The sequence below is a fragment of the Pongo pygmaeus genome, chromosome 7 (assembly GCF_028885625.2).
Source record: "Pongo pygmaeus isolate AG05252 chromosome 7, NHGRI_mPonPyg2-v2.0_pri, whole genome shotgun sequence".
Lineage (NCBI taxonomy): Eukaryota > Metazoa > Chordata > Mammalia > Primates > Hominidae > Pongo > Pongo pygmaeus.
This window is the reverse complement of record NC_072380.2, coordinates 132,463,079-132,476,680: the sequence shown is the minus strand read 5'-3', so window position 1 is coordinate 132,476,680 and position 13,602 is coordinate 132,463,079. Positions and strand designations below refer to the sequence as shown.

At 35.3% G+C, this 13,602-nt stretch overlaps 1 protein-coding gene across 1 annotated transcript in view; it reads left to right on the top strand.

The window, feature by feature from the left end:
- Positions 1-13,602, top strand: part of TAF2 (TATA-box binding protein associated factor 2) — a 102,399-nt gene that overhangs the window by 74,437 nt on the left and 14,360 nt on the right. Inside the window, exons 22-24 of the mRNA XM_054498149.2 lie at positions 1,359-1,468; positions 10,518-10,747; positions 13,044-13,149. Of these exons, the coding sequence (XP_054354124.1) occupies positions 1,359-1,468; positions 10,518-10,747; positions 13,044-13,149 (446 nt within the window). The remainder of the gene's footprint in view (positions 1-1,358; positions 1,469-10,517; positions 10,748-13,043; positions 13,150-13,602) is intronic.

Here is a 13,602-nt window from a genome sequence, read left to right as displayed (position 1 = left end):
TAAAGAACAAACTGACTCACATTTTAAAATATGTTATTTACCTGTAATACTGATCGGCTCTTACAAATAGAGTATGAGGCCTGAAGGAGAGGAATTGTGTTTATATATAAAGATGAAAATATGGATATGAAATATCCATAAAGATTTATATCCCCATTTATATTACATATCTGTAAATTGCATTCTATAATTACATTTCACTTTTATTCTTATAATCCTTCAGTAGTCTTATTTTACACAGTCTTAAATTTCAAAGCATAAGAGGATGTTAGAATCTACATCTTTTAGGTTTACAGACATTAAATTGCAGCCAAAAGGGGTTGAATTACTTACACTACAACCTAGCAGTTTCACTTTTCTCCCATCTCTTTCTCAATTACAAATCCAATTTAATGTCTTACTACAGTCAGTTAAATGTAAAAATTTCCCCAATTCACCTTCTTTAAAGTTTTGCTAACCTCCATAAGAATTACAACCCAATTTCTTTCTTCCTCACTTATATCCAAGCATTGCAGTTACTCTTAGTAATTTCTCAAACTTGGTCCTAGAGCTGGTTAAATGCTAGACTACAGCAGTAGGTTTCTTCTTACTTCTCCTTTCTTTTGTCTAGCCTTTTAATGGTGTCTTCTGCTCATAGCAGTAGATGTTTTCTTTTCCAAATTTTGTTTTCATTGCGTTGCCCTGTATTTTAGAGAACTCCATAATATGTTCAGGTAGCCTCTTATATGAGATAAAAACTCCCAATAGCGGAGTTTAAATGTTACCCTCTTTTAGGATACTCTTATCAACCTCAGCTTGTTTTAAGGAAAAGTTTTTACAATCTTTATATTTAAAATACTTCTGCACATTTCCATGTTTTACAAATACTGTAATGACATGTATGTTCATTTTATTATCTCAAATATAGACTTCTTGCTCTATATGTAGATTTTTTTGCTCCATGTTAAGATTTTTATACTTACTGACCTGTCATTGTACATATATCTAAGCAGAGTGGAATGTTCATTTTAGAAAGTGGGATGGGAAAGATTGGTTAGGATTATGTGGAGTCAGTTTTAGAAGATCTCATCACACAGTAAGGTGATTTTAGAAAGACCAAATCCACCAGAATTTTTTTTTAATTACTCTCTTACCCAAACCCCAGAGTGTTTTAGTGAAAAAACAAGTAATACATATTCAGGATATAACATCATGTCTTTGGAAATTAAACTAAATAAACACAGAGGTAGATTTAAGGGAGAAAGCGTTAAAATAGGAAGGAGGAACTACAGATAATTTTTCAGTGTTTATGTTGTCTCCTACTCATAGCATCTGTCAGTAAATGGTCAGCAAAAATTTAATTTTTTTTAATCTTTCAGGCATAAGATTCTCAACATGTTGACTAAGAACCCACCATTTACTAAGAACATGGAGTCTCCCTTATGCAATGAAGCCCTGGTAGATCAACTTTGGAAACTTATGAATTCTGGTGAGAGAGCAGGGATTTAAATTGTTTTTATTATTATTAGAGTATTTTGATTTTACAACAGATTTTCAATTCAATAGCATTTAGAACTAAAGGTAAAAGTTGAGATTTTTTTTTTCTTTTAAGTAGACTATCACACCTTCACAGTGGTGGCTGTGATAACATTTATTAAGGATATACTCACTTTACTCCATAGGGTGGTTGAGGAAACAAAACTATTTATTTGTATGAAAGTGTCAAATGGTTAAGGTGCTATAAACATGAGCCTGCAAAGGATTATTATTATTTCAGAAAGTTACAAAGGATTAAAAAATAAGTCTCACGTCTTTCCCTGGTCATCTAGTGGCCTTTTCCAGAGGTAACCAATTTCTTGTGTATCCTTCCAGAGGCAGGTAGTGCATATAGAATAACATACAGACTGTATTTTTTCAAAGTACTTATTATTATTGTTCTATACTGTGGAGATCATGATATCTCATCACAGTTTTTATTTTTTAATTTATTTTTATTTTTTTGAGATACAGTCTCTGTCGCCCAGGCTGGAGTGCAGTGGTGCGGTCTCGGCTCACTGCAACCTCCACTTTCCAGGTTCAAGCGATTCTCCTGCCTCACCCTCCCAAGTAGCTGGGATTACAGGCATGTGCCACCATGCCTGGCTAATTTTTGTATTTTCAGTAGAGACAGAGTTTCACTGTGTTGGCCAGGCTGGTCTCAAACTCCTGATCCACCCACCTTGGCCTTCCAAAGTGGTGGGATTACAGGTGTGAGCCACTGTACCCAGCCTTATCACAGTTTTAATTTATTACTTGAGTGAGGTCAAGAGGTAAGAAAACAATGTTTAGGAGTGCTAGCTCTGGAACCATTTTGCTAAGGGTTGAATCTTAGCTCAATTATTCACTTAATGTGTGATTTGTCTGAACTGTTTTCATTTGTAAAATGTAGGTGATAATGATACCTACTACAAATAGAATTAAATGAGTGTGTAAAACACTGTCTGGGTCATACGAAATACTCAAAGATGTTATGCTAGCATAATGATAGTTAACGCTTCTCATATATTTGAGCTATTTGTATTTCTGTTTTTCCAAATTACTAATATTCTTTGCCATTTTATTTAATTGAATTATTGATTCTTTCCTATTGATTTATAAATGTGTACATTTAAAGAAAATTTGCCTTATGTCTGTGATAGGTTGAAATTGTAATAATCATCAAAAGCTAGGCTGAAATGTGTTTTGCTTAAAGAGAGCAAGAGTTGTTGCAGATAGATAGTGGGAGAGCAGTGGATATTTATCCAGTTTTTTTTTTTTGAGACAGTCTTGCTCTGTCACCCAGGCTGGAGTGCAATGGCACAATCTCAGCTCACTGCAGCCTCCGCCTCCCAAGTTCAGGCGATTGTGCTGCCTCAGCCTCCTATGTAGCTGGGATTACAGGCGCCTACCACCATGCCCAGCTAACTTCTGTATTTTTAGTAGAGACAGGGTTTCACCATGTTGGCCAGGCTGGTCTTGAACTCCTGACCTTGTGATCCGCCGCCTCAGCTTCCCAAAATGCTGGGATTACAGGCATGAGCCACCACGCCTGGCCTATCCAAATATTTAAAAGGTTTGAGTATGTCACTTTATTTGCTCTCTATGATACTGGAAAATAAGTGGTCCTGCCTATCTCATTAGTAGCTACTTCACTGACTCACAATTAAATACCAAATTTTAATTCTTTTATTTTATTACTTAGTTCACTAATATTGAGATGTTAAGTGGTTATATAACTTCTGTTTTTCGGTTTCATAATAACAGTGCAATACCACCGAGTAAAGGCACCATAGTAGGTATTTATGTGAAATATAATAAAATTGAAAATAGGATGGACCTTGTCCTCAGAGTCTTTAGAAAATAACACATAAAACCAGTTTATACTAAAATATTGCTAATTTTTTTTCTAATGTTTTCTTTAATCTCTGAAAGAATGATTGCTGCTTTTTACATAATGTTTTATATTTGCTTCCTTTGGCTACCTTAAAAGATATTATTATTTCTGCTATTTAGACCCAGGGAATTAACACGTAAGTTCAGGAACTTACAAAGGTTCATTCAACAGTTCATATGTGGCACTCACTCTGCTGTATTGAATACCTTTTTAACCGGAATACATGATTCTTTGACCATGATAGGTTACAGATTTGAAGAAAGCATAGTGAAATATGAAGAATTATTTTATTATTTTCTAAAGAAGATGTTTTGGACAAAATAAATGTGTTCAAGATTAATGAGACAATTTTTATAAAACATTTGAAGCTCATTGGAAGGTTTGATTATACAAATTCAAGCTGTGACTGATGTTTAGTATTTAATTTTGATAGTGTGCAGTACAGTACAGTTCTGCTTTGGTTTAAAATTCTCTGCCAATATCTAAACCAGTGAGATCAGTGAGGCTATAGTCATAAACAGTTTATTGCTCAGTTTTTCAGATTTATAAATAAATGGGAACAATATGAACAATGGGAGTGGCATGAATAATTGGGAGGGTTAAAAAAAAGTTTTTATAGAACATTGAACAATAGATAGCAAAGATGGACTAGAGAGGATTGTCATTTCCTTTCCAAGCCTGAACCTTTGGGATAAATGAATGAATTTGATCTAAGAAATCCTTTTTTTTTGATTAAAAAAATTTAATGGCAAAAGTAATATAATCATGTTACAGAGTTTAGCTGAAAAAACTACAAAAAAGGAAATATTACATAATTCTTGAGAAGAAAATAAACTGGCTGGGCATGGTTTATTAAGATTTGGGTATATTTGGCCTTTAGGAAAAAATAATTGTGTGTGTGTTGTGTTATATAGTTATAGTTGAAATAAAAGTTTTAAAATAGCATTTTGTCATGAGAATTTTTCATATTGCTATATTATCTTCTTAATGGTTATTGTTTTAAGAAATGGTAATGAGGATTGTTTTAAGAAATGGTAATGAGGATTCATCAATAACAAAAGGAGCTAGAGCATCATCTAAGTCCCCAAATCCACTGGAACCCTTCCTGCTCCTCATTTTGGGGCTTCTGGGCTATCTGGCCACTTGAGATAAGCGTTATCTGGAAAACAAAAACTGTGAACAATGTAGATGTAATTATATTAATTTATTTCTCTCTTTCTACAAAGTGGATTTGAGGTATATTGACTGCGTAGTTACAAAATTTACTGAACCAATTTAAAATATATAGGAGAGAATATCATGGCAGTTCAGAAGGATCATCTTATGTACTTTTGAAGAATTAGAGTTTGTTTTCTTATTCTGAAGAATCAGAAACTTTTCAACAAGAGAGAGAAATTGTGGTTGGATTTATAGAAACAGGATTTGAAAAATTGAAACCAATTTGAGAGTGAGACAGAATGTTACTCATGAGTTTTAAAAATTCATGTGCCATTCAGTTAATACTAGTACTCATTTTAGAAATATGCTAGGGGAATTTGGAGCTGAGAGGTACAGAGACTGAGGGCTCTTGGTAGCTGAATCACTTTAGTGACCATATCCCAGAGGGAAGGTTGTCAGACTTAAACTTTTTGAGATCTCAGGGCTGCCTGGTCTCTGCCTGCTTCTTGGTGTGTAGTAACTCCACTTAGCCTTAAATTCTGGGAGGTACTCTAGTATCTTTCCAACAGTTTTTGCTTTGTAAATATATACACACACCAACCTATATATGTGTATATTCACTCATACACATATCAGATATCTTAACCCATTCTCTATGTAGTTTAATTTTTCATATACATTTTTATCTTCAGCATTTTGTTTCTAAAATTTTTAAAGCTTAAAAATTTAAAGAATAATACAATGCATAATCATATACTTTCAGTTTGATTCACCAGTTAAAATTTTACCATTTACTTTATCTCCTTTTCCTTCTCTTTCTTTATATTATATTTATACCCTGTTTTTTTCTGAATCATTTGAAAATAAATGGGATCATGATCCTCTTCCCAAATACTTTAGTATATACTCCTGAGAATAAGGTCATTCTACATATCGACAATATGATCATTAAACCCCACCCAGTATGTAGCCCATATTCACAGTTCCCCAGTTGTTTCCAAAAATGCTCTTTGCAATTCCCATGACAGCTTTTAAATTAATGCTCCATAGAAAGATAGTAAACATTTTTAAAGACAAGGATCTTTTACATTATATGGTCTTTGTCCATGGTTGCTTAAGATTCTTAAATAAATAGGTTTATTTTTAATTGAAAATATCTCATTTGCCAGGGGCAGTCGTTTTTAAAGGTTTCACATATTAATTCACTATTTTTTTCTTGAGCACTTTCTGTTTGCCACTATGCTATGTTTTCTGTGTATTAACTAAGTATAATGGAAAGAGAGACATAGGAACAGATAAATTATAATGTGAAGAGATAGTTGTTAAAGTAAAGAGAACAAACTATTTGGGGAACCCAAAAAAGGAGCCATGAACCCTGTCTGCAATGCTAGAATGTTCATGGAGAGGTAGCATTTGAGCTAACTCTTGATGAATGGAAAGGAATTTTCCAGCAGGATAAATACATTTTTAGGTAGTGGAATTATATATAAAAGCCTCATGTTCTGAAGGAGTGTTTAGAAAATACGATTATCTGGAAAGATAGATTAGGATCTAAATGCGAAGGGCCTTGGGAATTTAGGTTTTATGCTCTGGGCAATGAGGGACAGGTGTTGCTAGAACCAGGCTGACTTCGGTTAGCGGTGTGGTAGCTTTTTTCCACACTGAAAGAAATGATTTTCCTCTTCCAAAGGAATATGTATCAAAATTCAGAACATATGTGATCTTGCCTTTATAGCTTTAAGTAGGATACTGAATTACAGGCCAAAATGACAGTAATTTTAAAATACATTAAAAAAATTAAAACCTAAGAATTGGAGATTTTTATTGGCCCTTCATATTTTATTTAAGACATAAATACTTTTGCTTGTCTTGCCTAATTGAGTGTTTTTTTATTTCTGAAGAAACAGATCTTCATTGAGGAGATGGTATCTTTGACTTTTTATCATTATGAAGGAAATTTTAGCTGTTGCTTCCACATTGACCTTTAGTGTCTGGCATATTACTATAAGAATGACATAAAAACATTAATTGTTCAAGTCACTGAATGCTGTTTATTTACATCATAATTTTTAATGTTTGGAAATTTACAACTACACTCAAGGGAGCAGAATGAGGGACAACTTCTAATTCAGTTTGATAGGATTTGCCAGGTTTCAGAGTAAGAAAATAAACAGTTTGATATTAACATCAGAAGGTTTCAAAGTTCTGTCCCACCATCTCTCTCCCTAATACCTTCTTTCTTAGGAATGGAAATGGTGGAAGAAAATGAAAACATATTGATTCATCTGCTTAGGAAATTATATATAAATATACACACACACACACACATAAATCGAAATGAATTTGCTGTTTTTGTTTATTGTAAGATGGACAGAACAGTCAGGACAATAATACCCAGTGGAAGTTGTATTTCTGGCTTAACTGTGTACAAATTTCTAAGCTTCAGCTCTCAGTAAGGAGTGCTGGGTTTATTCAGAAGTGTCCCGAAAACAGTGGCTTTCAAAGTGAATTTTCTTCTCAGCAGCTTTTTTAGTTGATCATTTTTTGTTTGTTTGTTTTTGTTTTTTTGAGACGGAGTCTCACTTTGTCACCCAGGGTGGGGTGCAGTGGTGCGATCTTGGCTCACTGCAAGCTCCGCCTCCCAGGTTCATGCCATTCTCCTGCCTCAGCCTCCCGAGTAGCTGGGACTACAGGCACCCGCCACCACGCCCGGCTAATTTTTGTATTTTTAGTAGAGACTGGGTTTCACTGTGTTAACCAGGATGGTCTCAATCTCCTGACCTCGTGATCCTGCTGCCTCAGCCTAGTTGATCAGTGTTAATAGCAGTTACCTCAGAAAATGACGAGATGATTTTTCGGTAGGATCAGATTTACTACTTTGGTGGTGTTTGTCTCAAGGCACTTTCTGATTTGAATAGACAACATTAATACTGGGTTTCCTACTTCTTGAGTGTTGTTGTTCTAATTCAGATAAACAGGGTTGGTCTCAGAGTGTAACTGCTAATGAAGACAGGATGAATAGCAATTTTCCTGGGAGGAGAGACTAGTGACTATCATTTTGTCATATGTGATCATTCGTTGCCATAAGTGATGGGGAAAAGGGAGGTAGCTGGAAGATTAAAGATGGGTCTTCAGAATACTGTAACTGAAGGCAGAAATCAGAGGCTGTTTCAGGGCCTCTCTCCAATGGGATTGATTGACTTGGAATCATCAGATTTTAGACCTGATGAGGGGAGTCTTAAAGATCATCTGAGTGAACTACTCTGATCATCTCAGTTACAGCCCAGACAGCTGACTTGCCCAACGTCACAGAGCTAACAGGCAATCAATTAGAAGTGTTTTTTTCCCATTCTGTCAACTTAATTGAAATATACTAACGTGACAACCATCTTAAGATTTTATTCCATGATTTTGAAATACAATGAAATTTTGGCATTTGTCTCTATTTTTTGCTCTCTTTTGTACTTTTAACAAAAGTACTGCTGTTCATTTTTTACCTCCCTTGTCCCCAATTTTAATATGTAAGTTCATTTTTAGAAGACAGAAAACACTATCAAGAACCTCCCTCAGGAACAAAACAGTGGTGTTCATTCCTTTGTCCAAATTAAAGGTCTAGCAAAACCAAAAAGCCCACATAGAAATAAAAAGTAACCAAAATCATATTCGACGGCTTCAGTGCACTTAGCAGCCTTTACTGTGCTGCCTAATCATCTTTAAGCTGACATTCAAAAACAAAATAAAAGCCCTAGCTCATCAAAATACACATACTCAATTTGTCTTTTAAAATTAACATATATATTTTTTAAATGTTAAGGGATTCACAATTGAATGACTCATTTTGAGATCATCGACAGCATATAAAAGTTCAGGCTGGTTTTTGTAGCACACATGATTAGGCAACATTGATCTTCAGGTTTTAGTTTTCTTCCAAACAGCAAATGTACTCTAAACTGTTCTGCTCTGTTTTTTGTTGTTGTTGTTGTTGTTTTAACTGATAAAATGCCTAAGATTCACTCCTTTTCTTGCTATACCCATGGATAGAGAGATACAAGGCCAGCTGCTCTGGGTTGCCAGACTTTTTATTGCTCACTCCTGGCATTTCTTCCCTTCCCTCAGAGGGTTGAGACCCTCTAGCCTTTGGTAATAGAAGCCCCAGGAATCTGATAACCTCCTCTTTGTGGAACTTTTCTATATGTAAAATGCTTTGAGGAGGAGAAATGAATGCCTACAAAATAATACTACCTCAAGCTATTGAAGTGTCCACGTATGTGTATTCCAGGAAGGGAAAATGGGTTTCCAGTGTAAAATTCTTGCTTTTACTATGTAATGTTTTTTCCATTACTTGGTTGTCTATAGCTCTTGCCTGTCTCTTGCTTCTACCAGTGTTGTATGTCCCACAACAGCAAAATCTCTAGTAGGAATGATGAGAGCTATTTCACAACATTATAGCATGCACAGTGGCCTAGTACAATGCACTATCTAGTATGAAAATGAATTTACAATTTTTCCCATTGCAGACCTGCATATAATTAATAGTTACCTGTTAGAGTAAATTTGATAAGAATTACTATTAGTTGATAATTTATTTACTTATATTAATATTTGTTGTGGAAAACCACAAAGTTTAATATTTATGATATCCAAATTTTTTCTTTTTTGTTTCTCTTTTTTAAATGTGGTACTCTTTTGAAACAACAGTTCTTGGTAAAAATTAGGTATTTATAGGGCCTTCCTTCCCCCTTCCTTCCCTCCCTTCCTTTCTTTCTTTCTTTATTTTTTGAGACAAGGCCTCACTCTGTTGCCCAGGTTCGAGTGCAGTGGTGCAATCTTGGCTCACTGCAGCCTCTGCCTCCTGGGTTTAAGCGATTCTCCTGCCTCACCCACCCAAGTAGCTGGAATTACAGTCATGCGCCACCACACCCAGCTAATTTTTGTATTTTTAGTAGAGAGTGGGCTTTGCCATGTTGCCCAGGCTTGTTTTGAACTTCTGAGCTCAAGCAATCTGCCCACCCTGGCCTCCCAGAGTGCTGGGATTACAGGCATGAGCCACCATGCCTAGCTGGGTTTTTTTTTCTTCTCAAGAAGAATATCCACTTTTCTTCTGTTCACTTGTTCTATACTCTTCAAGTCATTTAAAATTCTGACTAGAAACCATAGAGATTGTGTAACCCTAGCTGATAAATTTCATCTTTTTAGTCAGTTCTATTTGATGACAGTATCTACTGGAGTGTTCTACTGGGGAGAAAAGGAAGGTGAGAAAACCCTGGTATCAATGTGCTCTGATCTGTCTTTGCTATGGGGTAAGGTATGACTTGAGACCAAAACTCCTATTTTGGAGATGAAAAAACAGACTCAGAGAAATGGAAAGAACTTGCCTCTAGTGTGTCAACCAGGAGAAACTGAACTTCTACCCAGGCAGTTATTTTCTGGTCAAGTCCACGTCTACTGCCCATTGTCATGCTTGTGGTTTGCTTATTTCTGTTATTTAAAAATCATAAATAAGTTCTCACTACAGTAACACAAATACAAAGGTGTTTAGCAAAATATTTTCCTCCTCTACAATAAGTCCAATAGTAGTTGTATGGTTTCTTACTATATGTAAAACCTGAAAGTAGTAAGTTCTAGAGATCAGAAAATGTGTTTCCATGATAAGGAATGCAAAGGCTCATGGAGGCTGTCTTCCTAACAGGCTGTTAATGAAGAGAATCAGACAAGATGAACAGAGAATGAATGAATGTGGGATAATTACTGAGGAGAAAGAATAAAAAGGAAGATTTAAGGCTACAAAAAATAACAATTTTTGGAATGTTAGATTTTTGGTTGATGTCTAGTATTCATTTTGTAAGCTGAAAGGTGTGGTAAAGGTTTTTCCAGTTATAAAGTTCCTTTTGTTGTACAGGTTCTGGAACAGTTAAAATGTATGAATCAATGTGCATATTGACTCATTTCTTTATTACTTACTTTTTAGGTACTTCACATGACTGGAGGTTACGGTGTGGTGCTGTGGACTTGTACTTCACACTTTTTGGCCTCAGCAGACCTTCCTGTTTACCCTTGCCAGAGCTTGGGTTGGTTCTTAATCTAAAGGAGAAAAAAGCTGTCTTGAATCCTACCATAATTCCAGAGTCAGTAGCAGGCAACCAAGAAGCTGCAAATAATCCAAGCAGTCACCCACAGCTAGTTGGATTTCAGAACCTTGTAAGAATCACATGTATTACAGAAGACGTAGTTTCATTATATAGAGGATCTAGAGAAGAGAATTGTTTCCTGTGAACTAGTGAATTTTATAGCCACTAACACAGTTTCTTGTGTCCTTTTAAAACATGCTGGCTGACATTTGATTAGCACTGTGCAAATTATAAAATGCTACTGGCAACTATAAAACTGCACATAGCAAATGTGCTCCCGGTCCCGTTACTCCTATTGTGATAACCTAATGATTTTTTTTGTACTTGAGCATAGAATTTCTTCTTTGAGTAGCAAAAGATAGAAATGAATAACCTTTTTTTTTTTTTTTTTTGAGACAGAGTTCCACTCTTGTTCCCCAGGCTGGAGTGCAATGACTCAATCTCAGCTCACTGCAACCTCTACCTCCCAGGTTCAAGCAATTCTCCTGCCTTAGCCTCCTGAGTAGCTGGGATTACAGGTGACTGCCACCATGCCTGGCTAATTTTTTGTATTTTTAGTAGAGACAGAGTTTCACCGTGTTGGCCAGGCTGGTCTCAAACACCTGACCTCAGGTGATCCACCCACCTTGGCCTCCGAGAGTGCTAGGATTACAGGCGTGAGCCACCACACCCAGCTGAATATTTAACCTATTACGTATTAACCCATCTTGTCTCATATGTGTTAATGGCAAGCCACGTGAAAACAGGGGCCTTGTCTTTTTTTTAAATTGTTGCTCTGTGTAATACCTAGCACAGTTCTAAACATATGATAAATGTCTTGCAAATGCTTGTTGAATGAAATAAATAATGAATGAATGAATGACTAGGTAAATTAATAATCTGCTGATTTGGGAGGAGACTGTGTTACATTTTAAAACATTTTATATATATACACACACACACACACACACACACACACACACATATATGTTCATTTGCCTTTAGAGAAGCTTTTATTTCTACCTTTGTATTATACAATTACCAGACATTTTGTAGAAAGACTTATAGGATACATATTATTTTACTGTAATTTAAAGAAATTTTTCCTGAAAATTTTTTTATTGATGACAAAATGTCTCCAATACTTCAAGCTTCATTTTTCACCAATATTTAGACCAGATTACTTGCCTGGCAATTCCCTACTGGTGTTTTGACACTTTAAAATGCAGATTCTCTCTATGCTAGTTAGTAATAGTTCATTTTAAATTTGCTTATTCACCTAAATTTTCTGAAGTATCGTCATACTTATTTGTTGTCAATTTAAAATATGTTCTAGAGTTTGGGTTATGAAGAAGTAAGACAAACATTTACATAGAAAAAAAAGAGTCTCATTAAAGAGCTCTTTCAGATCTACATACTTATCAACCTGTGAAAATTGATATATTTATAATTCTTGCTCATATATGTTAATTTATCCACATTCACACTGCAGGCTAAGAGGAGAAAATGGCATCAAAGGACATGTTCTTTTGGGAAAGCTCTAAAAGTTCACTTAAATACTTCCCTTCTCCCCCCAAAAAGACCAGCAGACAAGAAAAGATTACATTTATTTTAAGCCCATTGCTGATAATTTCTAGCCACTGGGCATGCTCTAATCTGCATGGTTGCTATAGCTATTAGTTTTCAGCTACAATATGAGCTACTCGTCTTCAGAAATCTAATTTTGATCTTGAATATTGCCGCAGGAAGATGATCACCTTGCCAAGGAAGCATCATGTAATATATCAGCTCATCAGCAGGGAGTGAAGAGGAAGTCTGATACACCACTGGGGTCCCCACTAGAACCTGGTCAAATACTGGAGAAGAATGAGGATAGCAGTAAAGTCAAACTCAAAATCAGAGTAAGAAATACAGGTTAAACCTGTATTAACAGTGTAGGATATTCACCTTCTTGTAAATCTTTTTGAATACTTGCAGTGGTTTTTCCTTAGCAGGAACACACGTGACAGACTGCATTATAAAACTCAAATGTCCTTCTGAGACATTGGAACCAAGTATTTAACTTATATTATCACATAATTCTTCTCTATTTTGGGGAGGAACTATGTGTGCACGTTCCACCACAACTCACTACTTTTTCTCACAAAATAGGAGTAGATTTTAGTTGCTATTACATTTCCAGTAATTTCTAATTGGCCTCTTTTAGAGGCTGGACCACATAATTTCTTTCTCTTAATATCTTTGAAGAAAGAAACTACTTTTTATTTTAAGATTATATGGGGGTATATCCTATGGCCTCTCTGCTACTTTTCCTAAGAGCTAAGATCCAAACATAACATGATGTAATGGTTCTTTTATCCTCTGTTTTATGTGTGTGTGTGTTTTAGTTTTCCAGTTCTCAAGATGAGGAGGAGATTGATATGGATACGGTTCATGATAGCCAGGCCTTCATTTCCCATCATTTAAACATGCTTGAAAGGCCATCAACTCCAGGTAAGATTAGTATTCTGCAATCATTGAGGAGATGGAGACATTGGTTGATATCAGTATTCTAATGTGTGTTACTTTATTTTCAAATGAACAACTACAGAGTTTAAAATCAGCCAGCTTAAAATATTAAATTGTATCAGGTTATAACATAAATTGGCAAAATAACAAATACAGAAAGTGCTTCTTTTGGCTTTTTTATTTTGGTCCTTTTTAAGTATTTGCTTGTATAAAATCCATCATTCAGATTCTTTCTGGTAGCTCAGATTTCTTTTTTGTGTGTGTATGTGGTAGACTTGACTTCATGTAACCATAGTTACATTAATTTTTTTAACTGCAGTTAATGCTGCTTGTAGCACCACTTTCTCTTTTTGCCTGCCTATCTCATATAATATTATGTCAGTCATTTTCCTACATCATTCCAAAAGCATGTTTTCTTTTGAAAATACTACCTAAGAC